The 24,211-nt window shown below is 43.9% G+C and overlaps 1 protein-coding gene across 1 annotated transcript in view; it reads right to left on the bottom strand.

Moving 5' to 3' along the window:
• Positions 1-24,211, bottom strand: part of IQCA1 (IQ motif containing with AAA domain 1) — a 170,849-nt gene that overhangs the window by 102,496 nt on the left and 44,142 nt on the right. Inside the window, exon 6 of the mRNA XM_032277697.1 lies at positions 22,006-22,211. Within this exon, the coding sequence (XP_032133588.1) occupies positions 22,006-22,211 (206 nt within the window). The remainder of the gene's footprint in view (positions 1-22,005; positions 22,212-24,211) is intronic.

Genomic DNA, 24,211 nt, shown 5'->3' with positions numbered 1-24,211 from the left:
TTTGTGGCCTCAGCTCAAATTTTACCATTGGCAACAACCACTTGTCTATAGTTTGTTCTTCTTCGGGTTCACTGGATTCACTTTTGAGAAAAAATCTCTGCAAAACCCAAAGTCCAGAGTTTGTCAGTTGTTTTCTCAAGGGAAAGACGATGTTCCAGCAAGAAGCGGCTGGTTCAGTCTGAGTCTTACCCCCTCACAGGAGTTTCTTGGAGACAATCTTCACGCTTCGCTGTGCAGCAGAAGGGATTTATGAGCACTTACGATTTTGTGATATAGCATGTTAAAAAGCTAGGTATTTCAAGGGTCAAGTCTGAATCATATTACTTTTTACTGCATCCTCAAGAACATTGTCAAATAAGATAAACATTGAAGTAAAAATAATAATTTTAAGTTCTGGGGTACATGTGCAGGACGTGCAGGTCTGGTACACAGGTAAATGTGTGCCTTGGTGCTTTGCTGCCCAGATCCACCCATCACCTTAGTATTAAGCCCAGAGTCCATTAGCTATTCTTCCTGATGCTCTCTCTCTCCCAGTTCTCTGCCGCAACAGGCCCTACCCATGTGTCCAAGTATGTTGATCCCCACATGTGTGTTGTTCTCCTCCATGTGTCTGTGGGGGACGCATGGTTCTCACTGTCCTCACTGTTCAGCTCCCACATTTAAGTAAGAACATGCAGTGTTTGGTTTTCTGTTCCTGCATTAGTTAACTGAGGATAACGACTTCCATGTCCCTGCAAAGGACATGATCTCGTTCCTTTTTATGGCTACATAGTATTCCATGGTACCACATTTTCTTTACCCAGTCTATCACTGATGGGCATCTGGGCTGATTTCATGTCTTTGCTACTGTGAATGGTGCTGCAATGAACACATGCATGCAGGTATCTTTATAAAAGAATGATTTTTTTTTGTTTTTTAAGACAGAGTCTCACTCTCTCACCAGGCTGGAGTGCAGTGGCACAATCTCGGCTCACTGCAGCCTTTGCCTCCTGGGTTCAAGTGATTCTCCTGCCTCCTGAGTAGCGGGGATTACGGGCACCTGGCCACCATGCCTGTCTAATTTTTTTTTTTTTTTTGTATTTTTAGTAGAGATGGATTTCACTGTGTTAACCAGGATGTTCTCAATCTCCTGACCTCCAGATCTGCCCACCTTGGCCACATGGCCGATGCGGATATTGGGCCCCAGATGCTGCTTGTCCACAAGACTCATGTCTCAAACCTTGTTAAACTGAGCATGCTCAGTCTCAGACCTGTGCATCTCCCAGCCTGGACAGGGCTTGGAGAGAAACCATGAATACATTAGGACTCAAAATGAGAGCACTGCTTTCTTCACTCCCATGCACATTATTCTTCCAATGGCCACTTTTACAAGGAACCCCATTGCATAATTTTATTTTCATATTATAAAGCTTGAGTGTTTTTGACAACTCTAAACAAACACAGTGACATGTGAAAAAGCTAAAAAGAATTTCTAACTTGGAATTCTTACTTATGGAACACATCAACTGTCATACAAAAACTTAATAATATTACATTATCGTGGTGCTTTTTGCAAAGATAATATTAAATATTTTATTTTATTTATTTACTTATTTTCGACAGCCTTGCTCTGTCACTCAGGCTGGAATGCAGTGATGTGATATTGGCTTACTGCAACCTCTGCCTCCTGTGTTCAAGTGATTCTCATGCCTCGGTCTCTGAGTGGCTGGAACTACAGGTTTGTGCCACCATGCCCAGCTAATTTTTTTTTTGTCTTTTTAGTAGAGATAGGGTTTCACCATGCTGGCCAGGCTACTCTTGAACTCCTGACCTCAGATGATCCAGCCACCCAAAGTGCTGGGATTACAGGCATGAGCCAATGCCTGGCCTATTTTTAATAGATGAACATCCTTAGTTTTCCTATGTCATGTTAGTTTATATAATAAGTCATAATCTGAAATTTAATTAGTCTTATCCTTAAAGAATGAAAAAATTGTTGTAGGGTACACATTAAAAACATAAAGACACATGCACACCTATGTTGACTGCAGCACTGTTCACAATAGCAAAGACTTGGAACCAACCCAAATGCTCATCAATGATAGACTGGATAAAGAAAATCTGGCACATATACACCATGGGATACTATGCAGCCATAACAAAGGATGAGTTCATGTCCTTTGCAGGGACATGGATGAAGCTGGAAGCCACCATTTTCAGCAAACTAACACAAGAAAAGAAAACCAAATGCCGCATGTTCTCAGTCATAAGTGGGAGTTAAACAATTAGAACATATGAACACAGGAAGGGGAACATCACACACTGGGGCCTGCTGGGGGGCTGGGGGTCTAGGGGAGCGATAGCATTAGGAGAAATACCTAATGTAGATGATGGGTGGACGGGTGCAGCGAACCACCATGGCACATGTGTACAAACCTGCGTGTTCTGCACATGTATCCCAGAGCTTAAAGTATAATTATATATATATGTATAATTTGTATCTAGAAAGTGACAATATGCCTGATAGCTCTTCATCACACATACAGAGACACACCCACACATGCTTGTGCAAACACATGCGTGTGCACTATCCCTTTCCTGCTCACTGCACTCCATCTATTCCTCCTACGGGTAGCTAGGTGGCCTCTGTTCCCACAGAGGTTGGACCCCTGCTGTTCAGGGTTCCAGGACGCCCTGGGTTCACACTGACTGTCTCTCCTTGGCCCCTTCCCTGTGACTTGGCTACTTAGAGCATGCTAAGAGAGACAGTATGAATTCTATTTTATATTCCTGAGACTTCAGCCCCTTGGCTGTTGGGATTTCCCCTCCCCCCATTTTCAGCTGTGTTCCGGGTACAAACAGGACACACTCTGACACATCCTGACTGAGCCTCCTCAGAAACGAGGCACTGCCGGTCCCGCTCCTGCTGTTAACTGTAAGGAAGCTGCAAGGTGATGAGTGTTTTGTGATTTGTGCTTAGCACGCTGCGCGAGGTGTAAAACCTTCAGAGGAGAGAGGGGTGATGATCACAGACCAGGGAATGGAAAATATTTGGCTCCCACAATGGTTCTGGTGCAAACAGATGGCGTCCGAGGCACTGACTGCAGGTGACAGCCATCTGGGGACTTCCCCAGGAGTAACTCAGGACCCTAAATTACACGGCGTCAGGAAGATAGTTCATTTGGTTAAAAGTGGAAACCGAAGTCTCTGCTTTTTGTGGAACCTGATTTCTCTGAGCCACCCTCTTGCCCTCATGGGCACGTACCCTGTCTTTGTTTACTCGGGGTCCCAGGCCCCTGGAGAGGCATAGGTTGTCCTTTGGACGCTTGTACACACATGTTCACCAACTGTGGTGCCTGGAACACACACGTGGAATGCCTGGAAAACCCTCTGCTATGCCTAGGGCTGACACATGATGTGGGCATCCATAGTATTCAAACAAGTGGAATTGCAAAATGCTGGGCTCTGGGCCCCGGACAGGCCCTGCCAGCCACACACACCTCAGGGCTCAAGCGCTGTCCACATGTGTCCCAGGGAGAGGAGAGAGGACAGCCACCACCTTCAAGAGCCGATTCATCCCCTTCGGACCCGTCTTGCCACTTCCCCGACTATGGATGCCGGGCATGGGGTCTCTCAGGCCCTTGGCATCTCCCACCTCATGCTTCTGGGGACCCTCTCTTCCTTCCATGCCTCATCCCAATTGGACACTCCCCCACAGATCTGCAGGACGCTCACATCTCACTCATTTAACAAACACGCAGCTTTCTGAGCTCCCAGCCTCCTCCAGCGACTCTCTCATCCCTGTCTCCTTCTCACCCTGGCTCTTCAAGAACTCTGTGGTCCCTGTCTCCATTAAAGTAGCTCTCACAGGGGATGATGGGCTGTGCTGTGCCCCCTGCCCACCAATAGTCAATAGTCACATGCAGATGCCTCAGCTGCCAATACCTCAGGGTGCGACCAGGCTGGACTGCAGAGGTAACTGGTGGAGACCCAGCCGTGCTGGAGTAGAAGGGCTCCATCCAATAGGGCAGGTGTCTTTGTGAGAAGAAAAAATGAAGGGAAGACACTGTGAAGAGAATCTGGGAGCCGACGAGGAGAGAGGCCTGGACAGAAAGGTCCCCAGTGCCAGAAAAGTTGGGGACCGCTGTGTTACAGATCTCCTCATCTCCTCCATGAGAGTGTCAGCTCATGTTTTAAAAAGATCACTCCTACAGAGGAGTGTACTCCCCACAAAAGGCTCCAGCATTTGCTTGTAGGTGACTAAATGTTAACTAACGGCGCAGAAACTCCTGATAAACTTACAACGGTCTTATCAAATCAGCTTTCCCAAACTTTCTGTTCCTGGGTGACCTTTGCCTTTCTTGTTTCTCCTCTTCCGTTTCGTTCTGTAGGTTTGGATGAAATGAGAGAGTCCCCACACAGATAGTCCAGGTTATATTTTTCATGCGACCATGTGATGAGTTCCATTTCTGCCTTGCTTGTTCCAGTTGGTGGTTTGGATGCCCAATTGAAGAGCCGGCTTTGACCTTGCCTGCTGCAGCCATCTGAGAGCAAACGAAAGCTGGCTGGGGGAGGGTGGGGGAGGGGGGGGGAGGGTGGGGGAGGGTGGATTCGGGAATGACATTGTAGCACATGCTGCACATAAACTTCATAAATCAGCAAAACGATGAAAGTTCGCAGACAATCAAGTGGCTTTAGAATCAAGATTCAAAGTATAATTGAGGGAATGCTGCAATTTAAATAATTATTATGTACAAATGCAGCACTGTTAACACAATGATTTTGCAGAGGATTTTGTGTTAAAATTGTTTTAAGTAGGAAAGATCTCTGCATCTATTAAAGTGCTTTACAGACCGCAAAGAGAAACCAAGATAATCATCCCCCAAAGCTTAACATCCTCGTTTTTCTCCACCCCAAAGATACACACCTCAGTAACACCACTGGCTGTGAGATGAGGGGGAAATTATTTCATTTGATCAAAAAACTTATACTATGCAAGATGATTAGGGAGGACCTCTCTGATATGATGGCATTTGAGAAAAACCTTAAAGCAAGTGAATGAATGTGTCACTTGGTGTATTTTTAATTATTTACACCCACTCTGTTGCCCATGCTGAGTGTAGTGACGTGATTTTGGCTCACTGCAACCTCTCCTTCCCGGGTTCAAGCAATTCTCCTGCCTCTGCCTTCCGAGTGGCTGGGATTACAGGCATGGGCCACCCTGTCTGGCTGATTTTTAGTAGAGACAGGGTTTCACCATGTTGCCCAGACTGATCTCAAATTCCTGGGCTCAAGTGATCTGACTGCCTCGGCCTCCCAAAGTGCTGGGATTACAGGCATGAGCCACCAGGCCTGGCTGTATTTCCTCTTATTATTTTTTAATTAAATTTTTTAAATACAGCCAGTCTCTGAGGAGGGGCCCTCCAGAGGGCCCAAGGTACAGCCAGGAGAGCAGAGCTGCTGGAAGGTGGTGGCACAAGGCAGGGGGTGGGGGCGGAGAGTATCACGCAGACTGTGTTGTGAGTGGGGACGCCATGAAATTTCGTGTCCAGAGTAGGGCATCTTTAAGAATGACAGAGGGCGCTATTAACTGACCATAAACTGGGCTTGACCCTAGTAAACTGGGACATAGATTCACCTAACTGTCTGGGCATTGGTTTCATTCTGAGAGCCGAGATGTGGCATGATGCTCCTTCTGCTTTAAAAAGATCACTCTGCTGTAGGAGGCACCTGCCCGAGGCACCATTATGCCACAATGCCAGGGCCAGCCAGACCTGCCCGCTCTCTCGCCTCTGCAATACTTTATTTTGTCCACGGGTGTTTGCTGGCAGTCGAGTGACTCAGGCAGTGCTGCTGCCATTTCCTTATCGTGCCTGGAAGGTTTTCCACCAAGCCCCACAGCCTGGAGGCAGGGGCTGGGACTCCCTCGGGACAGAGAAACCTCCTTTGCACTGTCAGAGGCAGTGTGCCTGCCTTGTTGGCCTGTCTAGACCAGTGGCACGCCAGCACTATATTCAGTTCAGGTCATTTCGGTTCATTGCTTACCGGCATCTCTGCTGGCCGCAGCAATCTGTCCTGAGAATCAGAGGCTCTGCGCAGGAAACACTCTCAGGAGGCCTGTTTCTCATTATTTTAAATCGGAAGAATTAAGACGCCTTACATGTTAACTACCTCTCCTCCCCAGCCATTGTTTTGTCGGATGATGGAAGCATGCTGGGCAAAGCCTGCTCACTTCCTGAAATAAAGTTAAGAGGAAAGACCAGGCTGTGAAGAGACACGAGTTGCCACTTTGTTTCTGGTTGAAATAAAAAGGGACAGGAAGGAGAAACCCCTATGTGTGTATTTCCGGTTGCAGGTGCTCAGAGTCAGGCGAGAAGCTGTCCACCTGGATGAGCTGGGAGGCACGGGACTGGGGGGAGGGAGGCTGCTAATTTAAAAAACACACATTTCAGTATTATTGTCCTTGCTACAGCAAATAGGAACTATGTAATTAAATAAAACAATAGAATGATTTATGATAAAAACAAATGTCACGTTTGGTTTTATGTCTTAGTTTTAGAGTTTGATTATTGACTTCATAATTTTTACAGTGGAATGGGTCCAATTTTCTTTGAAAAATATTTTCATTTCTAGAGTAAGAAAATTGTGACCTGTCTTTAGGGGAGTTACATTCTCTATTCGGCTCTCTACTATCTGTTGGTTTTAACAATTAAAGTATTCTAGTTATTGCGACTCTGTTATTTTCTGTTCCTATTAAGTTCTTAACCTCCATTTATCACACATTACTCATTGCCATCAATTTCGATCAGCTCCTGGGCTCTCCACTGTATCTGATGCATGCTTATGCTCTTGTATCAGTGTAATGCATTTACCTTATTTTTATTTATAATAAGCTCGAAGATCCAGTGCCATTTGTCCCTCCTTATTGTTCTCATTTTATTTTAATCCTAATGACTTCAACAATTATGTTTTCAAGTTCAATAAATAATCCCATTGGGATTTTAATTGAAATTGCGTTATCTCTATAAATTACCTAGAGGAGATTTATCATCTTCCCATTTAACCAGAAACATAGTGCATTTCTCCATTTGTTCAAGTCTTTTCTCATTTATTCCTTTTAACACTCATAGGCTTAAATGTTCGTAAAGTTCTTTCACATTTAGCCCATCATCGATTGTTAAAAATACATGTTGTCACTTTCATTATTCATTTTTATTTCCTTTTCATGTCATTGTATTATCAATAATTTATATGATAGCACTAACTATATAAGGGGCAAAGATCATCTACATTATCCTTTCCTTTCCTGGGAAGACCTATAGGGCTTCTCCATTAAGAGTATAATTGTCTTCTTTAAAAAATACTCGGTTTTTCCATTCTTTCATAACATCCCTATAGACTATGTTATGCCAGATACTGTTCTGGGAAAAGGCAGTGAACAGAAGACATAAAAATACCTGTCTTTATCGAGCTTACATTTTATTTGCTGTGAATTAACCTTTTCTATTTAAAAAATTTAAAAATAAGACTAGCAATTTTCTTTCTTTCTTTTTTTTTGGAGATGGGGTTGCCCAGGCTGGATTGTAATGGCACGATCTCGGCTCACTGCAACCTCCACCTCCAAGGTTCAAGCGATTCTCCTGCCTGAGCTTCCTGAGTAGCGGGGCTTACAGGTGCATGCTGCCACACCCAGCTAATTTTTTGTATTTTAGTAGAGATGGGGTTTCACCGTTTTGTCGGGGCTGGTCTCGAACTTGTGAGCTCAGGCAATCCGCCCACCTTAGTCTCCCAAAGTGCTAGAATTACAGGTGTGAGCCACTGCACTTGCAAGATGAGTGATTTTATTAAATGCCTTTCACGTATGAACTTAAAATGATAAGGCTCACAGATGGGGAGCCCAGCAGAAGCCACCGGCCAAGGACACCACGCTGTGTGTGTGAAGGCTCCAACCAGAAACTTTAACATAAAGCTTTACACCCGACAAAGCAGCAGTTGGGAGGCTAGATGTATAATGAAAACTGCATTTTACTGGAAAGTAAGAAGCCCAGAGCAGCTGCCATTGATTAGTTACCTGTGTGATTTGAGCAAATCATGGTACCATGGTGGGAACTTGGTTAGTTTTCCTCTTTGCAGAATGGTGCAATTGAACTAGCTTTATTCAATTAGTTATTTAAAAATAAGTATGTATAAAAAAAAGTATGTATGCCTATTAGACAATTTTCACAGTTCCTTTCAGCTCTGGAAACTGTATGATAATTCATGTGACAAATGCTGGGGAGGGCAATGGTAATTTTTAAAATAATTTATCCAGCGAAGAATGTTACTTTCTTAATAGAAACACATTCAACATAACCATCTGCCTTTATATTTTTTTATTTGCAAAAGCTGGAGAAGAGAGGCACGCGTACCTGATATATTTCAGTTAGCAAACGTGAGGTATGGCGCATTTGGTCAAGTTAAGGGCTATTAAAAATGTATGCATATTTTAAAAAATTCTTGCACCAATGTGAAAATGACCGTCTCTAGAGTTTGCAGTGATTTAGAAAGCAGAGCTACTACAGTGATCAGTCTTTCCCCTGAGGTCCGACACTGAGCTTCAAAGGGCCTCACCATTTCAGACTCACAGGACAGAGATTTATCTGTGTTTCATCAAGTATGAAAAATATGTGGATGGAGGGGTTTCCGGCTGGTCCCCCCCAAGTCAGCCAGCCACCTCCATTAATGTCAGCAGGCCCATAAATTTTTCCTCCGTTCTAAAGAAAGCAGCTTGTGCCACTGCACAGAAGCCTCCGAGGGTGTCACTTGCTGCCTATAAATTCACTTACACTCAATAAAGGCAATTGAATGCACATGGCCTTAATTACCATGGCCCTCCTTGTGAAACTGAGGGGCTCACCGGTTCTCAAAGGAGAGGAGGAAAAAGTAGTATGCGAAGCAAGGCGATCTCTTAGTGGCACATTACAAAATCCGATTTATTCATTGATGTTTCTACTTATTAGTGGGATATTCTTAGCAGTTATCACTCAAGACCGAAGTGTCCTTCTTGATTCAAAAGTATTATCTTGAATTCTACTCAGGCTTGGATCCTGCAGGAACCTCCCTATCCAACCTCCCTTTTTTAAATTTTATTAAAAGGAACAATATATTATTCAGCATACAATTGGCTAGTTTGGTTCTGGTTACTCTTCTGGCTCAGAAAATGAGATGCATGCTTTATTTTTGCCTTTCTTAAATATTTACTTGTGTAGAAAACTAAACACCCAGACAAGAAGAGGATGCCTTAGGAAGGGATGGGAAGATTTTCCCATTCAAAGGCACTGTGATCCCTTTCTCTTCACTGACACATCGTTCAAAACCTCTGCCAGCATTCACCTGGCAAGCCCTCCTCATTCATAGCAGCAGGTCCTTCCCTTTTCTTTTTCTTTCCTTCCCTTCCTTCCTTCCTTCCCTCCCTCCCTCCCTCCCCCCCCCCCTCCCTCCCTCCCTCCCTCCCTCCCTCCCTCCTTCCTTCCTTCCTTCCTTCCTTCCTTCCTTCCTTCCTTCCTTCTTCCCTCCCTCCCTGCTTTCTTTCTCTCTTTATCTCTCTCTCTCTCTCTTTCTTTCTTTCTTTTGAAGGAGTCTCGCTCTGTTGCCAGGCTGGAGTGCAGTGGTGCAATCCCGGCTCACTGCAACCTCCACCTCCCGGGTCCCAGCGATTCTCCAGCCTCAGCTTCCCAAGTAGCTGGGACTACAGGCACCTGCCACCACACCCAGCTATTTTTTTTTTTTTTTTTTGTATTTTTTAGTACAGATAGGGTTTCGCCATGTTGGCCAGGATGGTCTCAATCTCTTGACCTTGCGATCCGCCTGCCTTGGTCTCCCAAGGTGCTGGGATTAGAGGCGTGAGCCACTGCGCCTGGCCTCATTCCCTTTTCTAACTCATCCTGAATCTAGAAAGCTTAGGAAAACAGACATAGGAGAAAAGTTAGGTTAGCAAAATGTTTAGTCACTTACAGTTGGACTCACTTCTTATGCACTGCTTTTGAAAAAAAGTCGTCTTTTACAAGCAGCAACTAGAGTGAGTTGCAGAAAAGGAAAACTGTAGGGTCTCAAGGTGAGCTTTGACGGCCCCCCAGCCTGATTTGATCAAGTGGTAAATGAGTATTTATCATATTTATAAAACACAAAAGCATGATTGTTGCTGCTCAAAGCAACACATACATGTTGACATACCTCTCTAAACGACACAGACATTAAGAGTGTGCTAGAACTAACTGAATGGTTCTATATCCAAGAGCGGCGCTGTCCTCTGCTGCAGATGCATTGAGTACTCTAAAGAACATGACTCCCGAGTCCTCTTACTTCCCCCGTCGGTGACTGCAGCAGAGAGGTGGTAGATTTGAGGTCCTCCACTTTCCCAGAATAGCACCAATTTTATTTTATTATTATTGTTTTTTTGAGACAGAGTCTCACTCTGTCACCCAGGCTGGAGTGCAGTGTTGTGATCTCGGCTCACTGCAACCTCCACCTTCCAGGTTCAAATGATTCTCCTGCCAAAGTCTCCCAAGTAGCTGGGGTTACAGTCTCCCACTACCACGCCTGGCTAATTTTTTTGTATTTTTAGTAGAGACGGGACTTCATCACGTTGGCCAGGTTGGTCTTGAACTCCTGATCTCATGTGATCCACCTGCCTCGGACTCCCAAAGTGCTGGGATTACAAGCGTGAGCCACCGCTCCTGGCCCAGTTTTAATTTTTATTAGTGATGGCAGGCTGGTCTCAAACTCTTGACCTCAGGTGGTCCGCCTGCCTCAGACTCCCAAATTGCTGGAATTGCAGGCGTGAGCCTCTGTACCCGGTCCAGTTTTAATTTTTTTTTAGTGGTGTCCTTCCCCTCTTTCGCGTGATTCTCTGCCCTGGATGGCATGCAGAGGGTAGCAGTCACTGTTCAGCCCAGGGTTCTCAAGGTCACTCCCCATCAGCAGCAGCAGGGAGCCTGTGGATCACTTGCCTTCCAGTGGGATGGACAGAGAGGCACACTAGAGGGTATGCTGGGACCCAGGGGTATAACCTGGAACAGGCTATGGTTCCATAAAATCCATTCAGTGCCTTTGCCAAAGAGCCCCAAATCTGTCTTTCATCATGACTTGGCGCCTGGATAAACCAAGAGAGCTAGAGTTGCTGGGTGTTCTTAATTTGATTTACTGTGACAACTGACATCAAAACTTGCAATTTCATGCGAGCTGTGCACCTGTCCCTGAGGCCTCAGTGAATAATGCCTGGACGGTAAGTTCTCATCCTACCTCTTCTGCCATTCAACCTCATATATTTTCCACCAAAGCAAATAGTAGAAAAATGTTATTTGCCTTCTCATATGAGTAACCTACACATGGGTTCACATCTCTATAAATTACAGCTGCTTTTGAGAATTTACCAAAAATATAATTACACAAGGAATTCAAAATAATGAGCCTCTAACTCACCTCTCTGTATGTGACCATCAGTCTCCCTCTGTCTTTCTAAAACCTCTTTTTTCATGCTGAAAGTAATTCATGCTCCATGCAGAAAACTCGGACTACAAAGGGAAAGAATACATACAGCCATGGTCCTCAGAAGATATCTATTGCGAGCCTTCAGGTGGCTTCCTTTGATGTCCTTAGAAGTCCTCAGAGAGAACAGTTCTGAACTTTCTCTTGAGAAACAATTCCAGTTTTACACAATGCTCACGTTTCAAAAAGTCTCTACTCATCTAGATTGTAGTTCTCAATCTGCCAGTAACTAGGCGGATTTTTAGCCAAGTTACCTGACTTTTCTGAGTCTGCTTTGTCATCTATAAAATAATTGGGGCAAGCCACAGCCAGCTTTCTCAAATCCTACAATTCTTCTCCTCTTCTCTTTCCCCCTCCTCTGTCTTTTTCTCTTTTCCTTTTAACTACACAGAACACCATCACTACACTCTGCATGAAGATGTTAAGAAGTAGGAGAGAGGGAATTAGGAGCTAGGAAAGACCTAGGTTCCCAGGTGGCACCTAACAAGCCATATGACTTGGTGCAGCCACCATCTGCTTCCAGCAAAATGAGACTGACCACCTCCCACTCCTCTGCACCACGTGGCTGAGGACATTCATGCTGGCACGCGCGGGAGGAGACCAACGTGGTGTTGTGAGAATATGATAGATATCTGAATGTAAATTCCAGTCTTGCCTCTTATGAGCCATGAGCCCTGAGAAAGCCACTGAACATGTCTAAGCCTAGAGTTCCCACGACAGCTTCCTGGGGCAGCACCTGGTGCCGTTCCCTTGCAGTAGCGAAATGCAAGTTCACCTGAGAGAAAGGACCAGCTTTTATTTATTTTTGAGACGGAGTCTCACTCTGTTGCCCAGGCTGGAGTGCAGTGGCACCATCTCGGTTTACTTCCACCTCTGCCTCCCGGGTTCAAGCAATTCTCTGCCTCAGCCTCCCGAGTAGTTGGGATTACAGGCGCCCGTCACCATGCCTAGCTAAGTTTTGTATTTTTAGTAGAGACGAGGTTTCACCGTCTTGGCCAGGCTGGTCTTGAACTTCCAACCTCGTGATCCATCCGCCTCGGCCTCCCAAAGTGCTGGGATTATAGGCATAAGCCACCGTGCCTGACCAGGACCAGCTTTTAAAGATGTGACTAGTGATGGGAGGTGCTACAGGCCTGAGAGCTCGGAGATGCTATTAGGGAGAGCATCAGGCTGGAGTGGAGGGAGGAACGTGAAGACCGGACATTCTGTCCATTGCTGGAAGCTCTCTGGACAGAGAGCATGGTCGCTCTCGCTATTTGTGGATTACCTCTTGAGTTTGACTGGCATCTACTGGGGAGATGGCAGACAAAGAATCTGGAGGTCTCCCTGGTCCCACAAGCCTTTAAATGACAAAGCTGAACTCACAGAACTGTATACTGAACGGGGAGAATTTTACTGCATTTAAACCGTTTCTTAATTTTAAAAATTAAAGCAGCATTTCAAGACCTCCTCCAGAAAGAATGTGCATTTGCTGGCGACGTGGAGACATGCTGCTCACTTGCCTCGAGCACACTGTGCTGTTTTTAGTTTGTCCGCCCTGTCATCCCCTCAGCTGCATGCCCACCCCACTCCGGGCAGCTCTTGCTCCCTACACCTCTACCACCAGCCAGCCTCTCCTCTGCAGGTCGGCAATGCAGCATTGTGACTGTGGGCACCACAAAAGTTGTGTACAGCTGTGAATACAAAGGCACCAGACTCTGGAATAAAAACATGGGGTACTACGGATATGGGAAACATCCAAATTGCAAGTTGTATATCTAAGAATCCGATGGCCTTCCTATAGGTTTAACATGATTACTGAGGGTGTATCTTGTGTCATATACTGTTCCAAGGGCTTTATATTTACAAATCTATATTACTCTACCTATGAGGTAGGCACTATTACTACCCCTAGCTCCTTTTTAAGATGAGGAAATGGCACAGAGAGGTTAAGTAACTGGATCAAGGTTACACAGCCTACAAGTGGTAGAGCCATGATTTGAACCCAGGGCCTCTGCTCCTCTACATGTGTGTGGCATTTGCAATGTATTTGCTGATTAGAGATGCAGAAGACACCATCACATCCGAAGGCTGAAAGCAGTGGCTGGTCTACATCCTCAATCAGGCTCACCTGCTGAGGACTCCAATAACCTCAAACCTCCATGTTTCCCCAGGTCACCCCCGCTTCTGACTGATTATGTGTTGGTTTAAAAGATGGAATGTGGCTACCTAATTCACATCACCTTCAGATTCCTGAAGCTTACATGAGTTAAAAGGAGTCTGCTAAAATCAGACTAGCAATGCCCCTCGGCCAGTGCCAGGGCTGGCACCTGATGGGAGTGGGGCGGAGGGTGGGTGTTTACCTCCCTCTGCACTGAAGGATGAGCTGGAAGTCAGGAATACTTTCAACAAACTAAGTAACAAGCGTAGGTGGTGGAGAAATGGCAATGGTCCACAATAGCACAATTTGGAATTTTCACTTGGAAAGATCCTGAGGCCTAGAATCAGTCCCAGGGTCCAGAGATGACAGCCACTCAGGTGGCTCCGAAGCCCGTGGGGAGATGAGGAGAGGCTGCAGCATCTTCAGTGGCAGAAGCCTACAGTCCCAAGGCCGGCTGTGGGCCACGCAGCCCACCTGGGCTCATGCTTCTCTGTTATCACCCCAAGGGGCTGGATGAGGTTACAGCTGAGACCCCTTTACAATACTTTAACATGAAGCTTATTGATAAATCCTGAGACCTAGATGGAGTTCAGGCCAAGAGAAGTACCAGTCAGAGCAAGATGTTTCCTAACAGGTGTATCCATGACTGCTCTGGACGATATGGGAGCCACTAGCAACACGGAGCCATCTAAGCTTAAATTTAAATGAAATAAAATGAAATGTAATTAAAAATTCAGATCCTCAGTCACCCCAGCCACCTTTCAAGTGCTCATTAGCCACGTGTGTCCTGAGGCTACCACACCAGGCGGTGCACATCAAGCACATTTCCACCACTGCACAAAGTGCTGTTGGGCAGCCCTGGTCTGCACAAATACAAACGTCCCTAATTCCTTCCTTCATTATGAACGCTATTAGTGAATGAAAGGGATGGCCGTGCTCATCTCATAGAGCTGTTCAGGGTTGTAGTAGACACTGAATAATGATCCCCAAAGATACTGAGTCCTAATCTCCAGAGTCTGTAAATCGTATCTCATATGGAAAAAGGGGCTTTATAGATGTGATTAAGAACCATGAGATGGGGAGATTATTGTGGATTATCCAGGTACATCCTAGATGCAGTCTTAAGTGTCCTGTAAGAGACAGGCAGAAGGAGATTTGATGAACATTGAAGAGGACAAGGGAACGTGACCACAGAGGCAGAGAACAGAGCGAAGTAGCCACAAGCCAAGGAATGCTGGAAACCCCCAGAAGCCAGCAGAGGTAAGGAAGGGATCCTTCCCTGGAGCTTCTGAGGGGAGCACAGCCCTGCTGGCATCTTGATGTCAGTCTCTCGATTTGTGAACTGGGAGAAAATAAATTTCTCTTGTTTTAAGCCACCACAATTCAATAGCAAACTAATACTGGGTTAAATTAGTTAATGTATAAAGCACTTTGAATTCCTGGTATAGAATGAGTGCTCAGTAACTGCGAGTTCCTATTATAATTGAATACACACCTATGTGTCCAACCACCAAAATGGTTCCAATTACAAGGAAGGCCAGGGGTGGGGTACAGGGAAGGAGCCCACATTTGAGTTACTGCTCTGGAAGTGGGAGGTAGGCTGAAGGTTTAAGTAGAGAGCATCGGTGTTTGCTTGATGAACAACTGAAGCACCTTCAAACCCAAATCGTGTTCCTCAAATTGCAGTATATGACAAAAATAGCTGTTTCAAATAGTTCATCCAATACAAAGAAGAATAAACACAGCCGTCACACTATCTACAAAGTTCTAGGCTCTTGGAGCTTAAGTGTGAAGCAAAAGAAAACACACCGGCATGAGGTAGGACATAAAATCCAAGAGAATTAACTAAAAAGCTTTGAGAAGCAATGTGAGGGTTCACTTAGGGAATGCACACACTATATCAAAGTAAGCAACCAACAACGAGAAAATATTTGAGGAAAATCTCATTCAGACCAGAAAACATACACATAAAATGCATAACCTCAACAAGTAATTTGTGGGGCCCAAGTGTTTTATTTGCATCACTTCATTTAACCCCCACAGCATCAGAGAAGTGATGCCCAGGGGCTCCCAGCCAGCGAGCGGGCATTTGCTGGCAGGACGTGGGCACTGGGCTGCTGTGACTATCGTTTTTCTCACTGTTGCTTTCTTTCCCTCTCTGGCTTTCCTATAAGCCAGTTAAAACAAAAGACAAATGATAAACTAAGAAGTCATTATTGCAAAAATTCAAAAAGCTGTCGTATCTTTAATACATATATGACTACATTTCAGAGATCACCAAACAAACAAACAAAAAACACAAAAAGGGAAGCAGATAAATGGCCATGTTACAACACTCACAACGAAGAAGCCAAAAGAGTCTTTGACCGCCCTATTAATACAACACGTGCAAATTAAAAGATGGCTGAGATGTCATTTTTCCTTCATCAGTTTGGTAAAATATTTTTAAAAGTTGTAATTAATTCGTTAACTAGTGCATCCATGCAATCGAAAGTGAGGCCATCAAAACAAAGATGTTTTTCTTTGGAAACATATTTTGAGGACAATGTTAAATTTCTACAAATTGGAGAAAGGGTTCCTAAAACTGTAATGAAAATATACATGTGAGAGAAAAGGACTGGAAGGAAATTTATCAAACAATTTCATGGTAGCTATCTCTGTATCCTGACAGGTGATTTTAATTTTCCTCTTTAAGATCTATCTTGTGAATGCTCTACAATGAGCATTACTTTTAATGTTGGGGAAAAAACTTCATACACAATAACATAAAAATTGACTTAAAAAACAACCCATTTTGCAAGCTCTAAGTGCTTATTCAATGAGATAAGCAGTGTATTGCAAATCGTGGGAGTGCATATTAACCGTAACTTTTAAGAATCTGTTGAGCCATCATTGTGTGTCCTACTGGAATTTTTTCCTGAGGACTGATCATGTTTCATGGTTCAAAAGACAATATTTGCTTTTTATTTGCCTTTGATTTAAAAAAGCAAGGAAAGGGATTTTATCAAAGTCAATCAGATAAGTGTAATCCAATTAAAGAAAATAAATATATTCTTGATCTCACATTACTTCAAAAAGAGGCATTTTTACATCTTTGTGAATTCTGAACTGCACACCCACGAGGATGACTCTAGCCTCCAAACTGTCAGGTCAAGGACACGGGATAAAGTGTTCTCAAGGGAACAGGCCAGTGAGGGCTGGATCTTCAAAGGAAGACCATAAACCCTGGGACAACTGAGAAGGCGCTCCCAGGATGACACCCAGAGCTGCTCCCGTCTCCCGTGACCCTGGCGGGGAAGCAACTCAATCCACGGCCAGCCCCGTCTCCCTGCCCTTTTATCAAAATACGGCTGCCACGGGTGCCCAAGGTACTACATTCACTGACACTGATGTTTCTAAAATCAGGGCTTCTTAAAAATGTAAAATCAACCCAAATAGATGGGCTTTCTTTTTCCTCACATATTTTTTAATGAGGATTTGTATTATAAAAATAACACTTTCTATACTTCTAACAGTACAGAAAAATATGAAACATTAAGTTACCCTACCACTCTGGCCCCTGGAGGTAGCCATGCTGATAGTTTCTAGTGTATCCTTCCAGAAGCTTTCCATCCATCTGCAAACATACATTTATTTTATTTATTTATTTACTGAGACCAAGTCTCACTCTGTCGTCCAGGCTGGAGTGCAGTGGTGCATTCTTGGCTCACTGTAACCTCCGTCTCTCGGTTTCAAGCAATTCTCTTGCCTCATCTTCCCGAGTAGCTGGGATTATAGGCACCCGCCACCATGCCCAGTTAATTTTTGTATTTCTAGTAGAGATGGGGTTTCACTGTTTGTCAGGCTGGTCTCAAACTCCTGACATCAGGTGATCTGCCCACCTCAGCCTCCCAGTGTGCTGGGATTATAGGTGTGAGCCACTGTGCTGGCCTAAAAACATAGATTTAGTAGGTTAAATATGTATGTGAATATATATATATATATGTAAAATATTTTAGCATATTTGGGGTTATAGTTGTACATAGTACTTTCAACTTGGTTTTGTTAATAACAAATTAGATTTTAACCTGTCTATATGAAAGTAAGAATCATTTCATTTACTGAAAATACATTTTTTAACACCTATTCTCTGACACATGAGAAAATGGGGGAAGCTCCTGAGAAGGGAAATTCATGAACATGGAGCACACAGAATCCTTGTTAACTATGAAAACGATGGTTTTAGGTGTAAACCAAAGTGATTTAATCAGAAGACTTAACTCTTTTGAAACAATGCCTTTTTACCTGCATTTCCATGATTGCAGTTGCACAAAATCATCCCAAGTATATTTTCTCCAGACCCAATTATGTAATCGAATAAGAATGAAAAGCTGTAATACCATTGGCTTGCACCATTCACTGCTTATTCATGAAATTCATACAGCAGTTTCATCCAAGTACTAGGCAGAGTCTTAATTGGGAGGGGGGCACCTGAGTGCGCAGTGGTTACAGGCTGGGAGAAATGATAGTGGCCCACACGTAGAGGTCTAAGCACCCTTCATCTGTTCACAACTCCATGAAACAGGGACGATTCTCGTCCTCGTATCACAGATGAGGAAACTGACTCACAGGGAAGCTAAATGGCTTGCCCAAGGTTGCACCGCTGTTGTGCGGGAAGCAGTGACTCCAGTCTGCGTTCCTAACCATTGAGCAAAACTGCCTGGAGGAAGAAAGCTCCCACAGCTCAAGGAAGAGATGGAAGGAACCTGGGAGTGGGGTCAGGGGACTTTCATAACGAGTGACTCTCAACTTGAACAACAAAGTAGCGAGGCAACATGGTGGGGGAAGGAAAGAGAAGAGGGAGGGTGGGGACCCTGTGCCCTCAGGTCCCATCCTGCAAGGGCCTCAGCAAAGAACAGAGTGAATGTTGAGACCCTGGCAGAAGCTCTGGAATGGCTGAGGAAACTCTGAACTTCGAGGCGGTGCTCATCTTCCCGCCTGGACAGCATCGGGTGGGGTTGATGGTAGCAAAATGTGGAGGACCTGCTGGATAGGCCCCTGAGACCTGGGCCTGGCACCACCTATGCTCATGGGTGCCATGGAGGTTCTGAGAGAACAAGAAGCCAGCAGAGCTGGGCTCAGACCCAAGAGGCCTGGACGGTGGCTGGCCAGTCCTGGGGACACATGGCAGAAACCACGGGCTGCAAACGAAGCCCCCCACAGACCAGGTGGGCTGGACCAGCACAGCCACACCACATGGCTGCAGAAACCCACCAGGAGCCGGGTGTGGTGGCTCACTCCTATAATCCCAGCACTTTGGGAGGCTGAGGCGGGCAGATCACTTGAGGTCAAGAGTTTGAGAACAGTCTGGCTAACATGGTGAAACCTCATCTCTACCTAAAATACAAAAGTAAGCCAGATGTGGTGGTGCGCACTTGTAATCCCAGCTACTCGGGAGGCTGAGGCAGAAGAATCGCTTAAACCAGGATGGCAGAGGTTGCAGTGAGCCGAGATCACACCACTGCACTCCAGCCTGGGTGACACAGTGAGAATCTGCCTCAGAAAAATAGAAATGAAACCCAGCAGGGCACGAAACAGGGTGTGCACGACACTCTTTGCCCCACCTGCCTGCTCGTTGGTGTGAGGATATGGAATTTCCTTTTGCAGTCAGATGCGGTAAGGAGAAGAAAAAGGGGGCAAGATTCTTGAGAGAAAGAGACATTTGAATTGGCTTCAAATTTGCCCATGAGATAGTTAATCTGAAAGACACCACTTTAAACCAGAAGAGACAGGGTCACCTGTAACTGGCAAATGCAAGTCTTTACCTCCCACTTTTAAAATTATTTATTTATTTTCCTTTTCACTGTGGCCCTTTTTTGGTGAAGATGCAAGTCTTAGGCCATGAACAGGAGTGGGAGTCTGAGAACGTTGGTGGCGACTGGAAAACTGGGTTTTGGTATTCCGGATAACAGAAGAACATGCTGTTTTCAAGAACGAAAGCACTGCATTTTTGCTGACATACTACCATTACTGTGTTATATTCCTAACAGTTTTGTGGAGGTCTGAGTGATATACAATAAACTGATCATATTTCAAGGATAGAACTGTAGACGTTGTGGCAAATGTATACTCTCATTAAACCATCCCCAGAAAGCAAGGAGGAAAGTGATGGAGAACAGAGGGATAAGTGCACAGCGATGCCTTCTGCTCAATTAACACCTGCCCTGTCTCCATTCATCATCATCAGTAAAGAATTTATACAACATTGAACTCCTCATTTTAAATACCCGTTATCCTATTTTGCTATAAAATATCCCTGATAAATAAGACATGGAAAGAAAACCTCACAAATACAATCAATTTTGCATTTTAAAATTGTGTTTGTAGGAAACGATGGAACTCTCAGTCAAAAGCATGTCATTGCTATACCAAACATTCATAAGGAAACTGTGATATGAAATTTAAGTATTATTGAGGAGATAGTGTATCAGGATCCCATGCAAAGTTAAGATGAGAAGTTTATAGTAGTTCAGATTTTTGTAAATCACTGTAAAAGTAATTGATATGTACTAGATATCTATTGCTGCATAACAAGTTACTCTGAGCCTTAGCAGCTTGAAACAGCAAACGCATATCTTGTCACAGTTTCTGTGAGTAGGGAACCAGATGTGGCTCAGCTGTGCACCTCTGCTTCAAGGTCTCTCACAAGGCTGCTGCCAAAATGCTGGTAGGGACTGTGGTCTCATCTGATGGCTCACCTGGGTCGAGGGGATCCACTTCCAAGTTCATGCCTGTGGTTGCTGGCAGCATTTAGTTCTCAGGCTGCTGGAGGGGGGCCCTCAGCTTCTCACAGCTAATGCCTGGGAGCCTCCCCCTGCTCCCTGCCACATGGGCCTCTCCACTGGGCAGCTGACACCATGGCGGCTGACTCCATTAAGCCAGTAAGGGAGAGAAGGCAAGTGAGACAGCAGCCAAGGTGAGCAGGATGAAGGTGATATCCCATCATGTTAGCTGTATCCTTGTCTTTGGAAGTGAGTTACTAGGTATAGGTCACAGTCCAGGGGGGATCACTGGAGGCCAGCTTAGAGGCTGCCTGCCACAGACTTCTTTTAATAGAATCTTTTGAGAGAAAGTTTGTTTTTTCTATTGCCAACATTTAAATTCTCTGGTCCTGATGAGCTAACCAGAGTTGGCGTCAGAGCATCTTGAGACCCGAAGTGATATGGTGCAATACCCTATCAAGAAAACAGACGGCCAAGTCTGCCTCCTGTGGCTCCTGGGACCATCACAACAATGTGCCCTCTTTTCTTCCCTTCTTGAAATAAAATTGATTTTAAAAACTCTTCTAATCAGGTTACCAACAAAGTGTTCCGCTGTGTAGAAAAATGCTCTAATGAACGCTGTTTAAAAACTGTCTTTGGTAAACAAGTTTTAACTCATTTAACATATCATTTACATGCATTAAAGAAGAAGCTTAAATATGAATAGGCCCAGAGCCTTGTTCCCAAAACTACCTATCTACCCATCTGATAGTTTGGATGCCCCCTCCAAATCTCATGTTGAAATATGATCCCCAGTGTTGGAGTTGGGGCCTGGTGGGAGGTGTCTGGGTCACGGGGGCTGACTCCTCCTGGCTTGGTGCTGTCCTTGCTATAGTGAGTGAGGTCTTGTGAGATTTGGTTGTTTAAAAGTGTGTGGCACCCCTCCCCACTGCCAACCCCGCAAGCTCTCTTTTGCTCCTGCTCTTGCCATTTGACATGCCTGCTTCTGCATCACCTTCCACCATGAGTTAAAGCTCCCTGATGCAAACAGAAGCAGATACCAGCACCATGCTTACTGTAAAGCTTATAGAGTCTTGAGCTAGCTAAGTTTCTTTTCTTTACAAATTATTCAGCCTCAGATATTTCTTTATAGCAATGCAAGAACCACCTAACATACCATCATTTCAAGGCGACCTGGTGACCAGGTGTCAAGTCCCTGGAATCAGCAGCTGCCTCAAAGGATTACTAAAGAGAAGGACCACGATCCAGAATTTCAAGCTTCTTAAAAGGTGAGAGGCTGGCTAAATGCCAGATGGGAAGGTTGTTGTTGGGTCCCCTGACTTTTGGACAGACCTGGCCTGTGAAGTTCTGCCATCCTGGGTCTGTGTCATACACCCATGACATTCTAATCCATGGGGTCACAGAGGCATTATGTGGACCATTTTTCCATATTTTAAAAAATAAGTTTCTGAATTCTTAGTCTTGGCATTTCACTTTTCTAAAACAAAGCGGAGAAACCTTATGACTCTATATCAATATGCTTCTGTGCTTAAAACATACAATAACCTCAGCCACTAAAGACAGACTGTCTGGATACACCACGATGTAGCTCATGTTCACCTGCATTCGATGAACCAATGGCGGATCTGGTCTTGAAGGTTCTCCTTGATGTCCAGGCCTTCCATCAACTTCAGGTCATTCTTGATGGTTACCAGGGCCTCCCTGTAGTCCTCTTCATGCTTTAGCTGAACCTCATTCCGTAGGTGGTCCACCTTTTCAGCCTGTATTACTGTAGCACTGACTTCATTAAAGAGAGGAGGTGGAGTCTGAAAATACACACAAACAAAAAGGTTTGAGGTCACAAATGTTACAGACTGGTAAAAAAAAATCAGAAACTAAGCAAATGTGTCAATATCTTCCATGGTGTCCTAGAAAAGGCAAATAAGAAATACAAACATTTAGAGGAAGCACAGTTAACTGAGTGCATTTACTCAGCGTATTTAACCCAAAGTCCCTGACGTAATGCTTAATGTTCCTTTGTTTTGAAAGTTTAAGCTTTGTTTGAGGTTTCTCTCCTGTCAACAACATAGATCTGGATTTTAAAAAAACTCAATCTGAGAATTACAGAAATGAAAAGTTTTATTCATTGTATAGAAGAAACATTTGGAGCTAATCTTGTCATCTTAAGTGTTTTATTAAACACACTTTCTTGTTTTTGTTTTTTTTTTTTCCTTTTCTACCTTCTGTTGGATTTATGGAGTTAGCTTTGTTCATTCTTGTCATGTAGTGATGTAGTGGTCTAAAATTATATGTCTTATTTTAATCTTCTACTGGTTATTCTTAAAATTTTAACCTGTTACTTAACACCTATATTTCCATCTTTGTCTAGAATTTATCATTATCTAGAGCTTCTTTGAACAAGTCTAGGAACTATGCATGTGTTCACTTTTCTTCCCACAACCTCTCATTTTAAAATATCATAGACTGCAATTAACTTTGAAAAGCAGCAGATGTTTCCAATTAACTATGAGATTCCTGGTTTCTCTGCTTACCCTTTGCATGAGTCCATTTTTGCACTGCTATAAAAGAATACTGGAGTCTGGGTAATTTATAAGGCAAATAAATTTATTTTGGCTCACTGTTCTGCAGGCTGTATGAGAAGCATGGTGCCAGCATCTGCTTGGCTTCTGGTGAGACCTCAGGAAGCTTACAATCATGGCGGAAGGTAACAGGGAGCCAGTGCCTCATGTGGTGAAACAGATCAAGGGAGAAAGAAGGGGAGGTCCCAGACTTGTATAAACAGCCAGATCTTGTGTGAACTGAGAGAGAATTCACTTACCACCAAGGGGATGGTGCTAAGCCATTTATAAGAGATCTGCCCGCATGATCTATCACCTCCCACTGGGTTCTAACTCCAACACTGGGAATCACATTTCAACACGAGATTTGGAGGGGACAAACATCTAAACCATATCACCCTTGTTCTTGTTTCTTGTATTCAGTTTCATTTTGCTGAAGTGTGTCCTTGAGTGTAACTTTCAGAATGAATAGGTACAGCCATAAATATTTTAAGAACTTGCATTTCTAAAGATATCTTCATTTGGCCCCTCCCACTTAATGGCATTTCGGTAGTTCCCTTGAGGAATACTATTTCTAATATGTAGAGTTTCCAATGCCTATTTGCAAATTGAATTGTTGTTCCTTTGTAAAGAAGCCGTTTCCCTCCCTGAAAGTGTTTAAAATGCTTTACTCTTAGAGTTTTGAAAGTTCATCAAAATGTATCTAGGTGTAGGCATTTCTTCATTCATTGTATTCTCCTTTGGTAGGTCTTTTTAATATAAAGAATTGTCTTCAACTCTTCAACTGTTCATTGTATTATTTCTTTTTTTCCTTTTCTTTGTCTGCAACAAACATTAGATAAATACCATACCACCAGGTTGATCTTTCATGACTCTGAACTTTTATATTTTCTATTTTCCTTTCGCCTACTTGCACTAGGTGATAGTGCAAAGAAGAGAAAAAAAATCATGGTTATAGTGCAAATACGAGATTTCTTTAGCTTTATTTTCCAGAGCTAATTTGACTTTCAGTTATGTCTATCATTAGGATTTTTTAAATTTTCGAGTGGTTATTGTTATTAATTTTTGGCATGCTTTTATTTTCCCAGAATTGTTTCTTATTTTATACTTGCTCCTTTCTTATTTTTTGTAGTAACTATGGAGAAATTTTTTTACATGCATCGTATCTTCAAATATCTCTGAATATACTAGTGAATTACTTTTTCCAAGTTCTTTTTTTTCCTTGAAATTCTGGAGACCTTAAGAAA

Source organism: Sapajus apella, unplaced genomic scaffold, assembly GCF_009761245.1.
Source record: "Sapajus apella isolate SASKATOON/1434 unplaced genomic scaffold, GSC_monkey_1.0 scaffold10, whole genome shotgun sequence".
Classification (NCBI taxonomy): domain Eukaryota; kingdom Metazoa; phylum Chordata; class Mammalia; order Primates; family Cebidae; genus Sapajus; species Sapajus apella.
The sequence above is the reverse complement of the archived record's forward strand: the minus strand, read 5'-3'. Positions and strand labels throughout refer to the sequence as shown.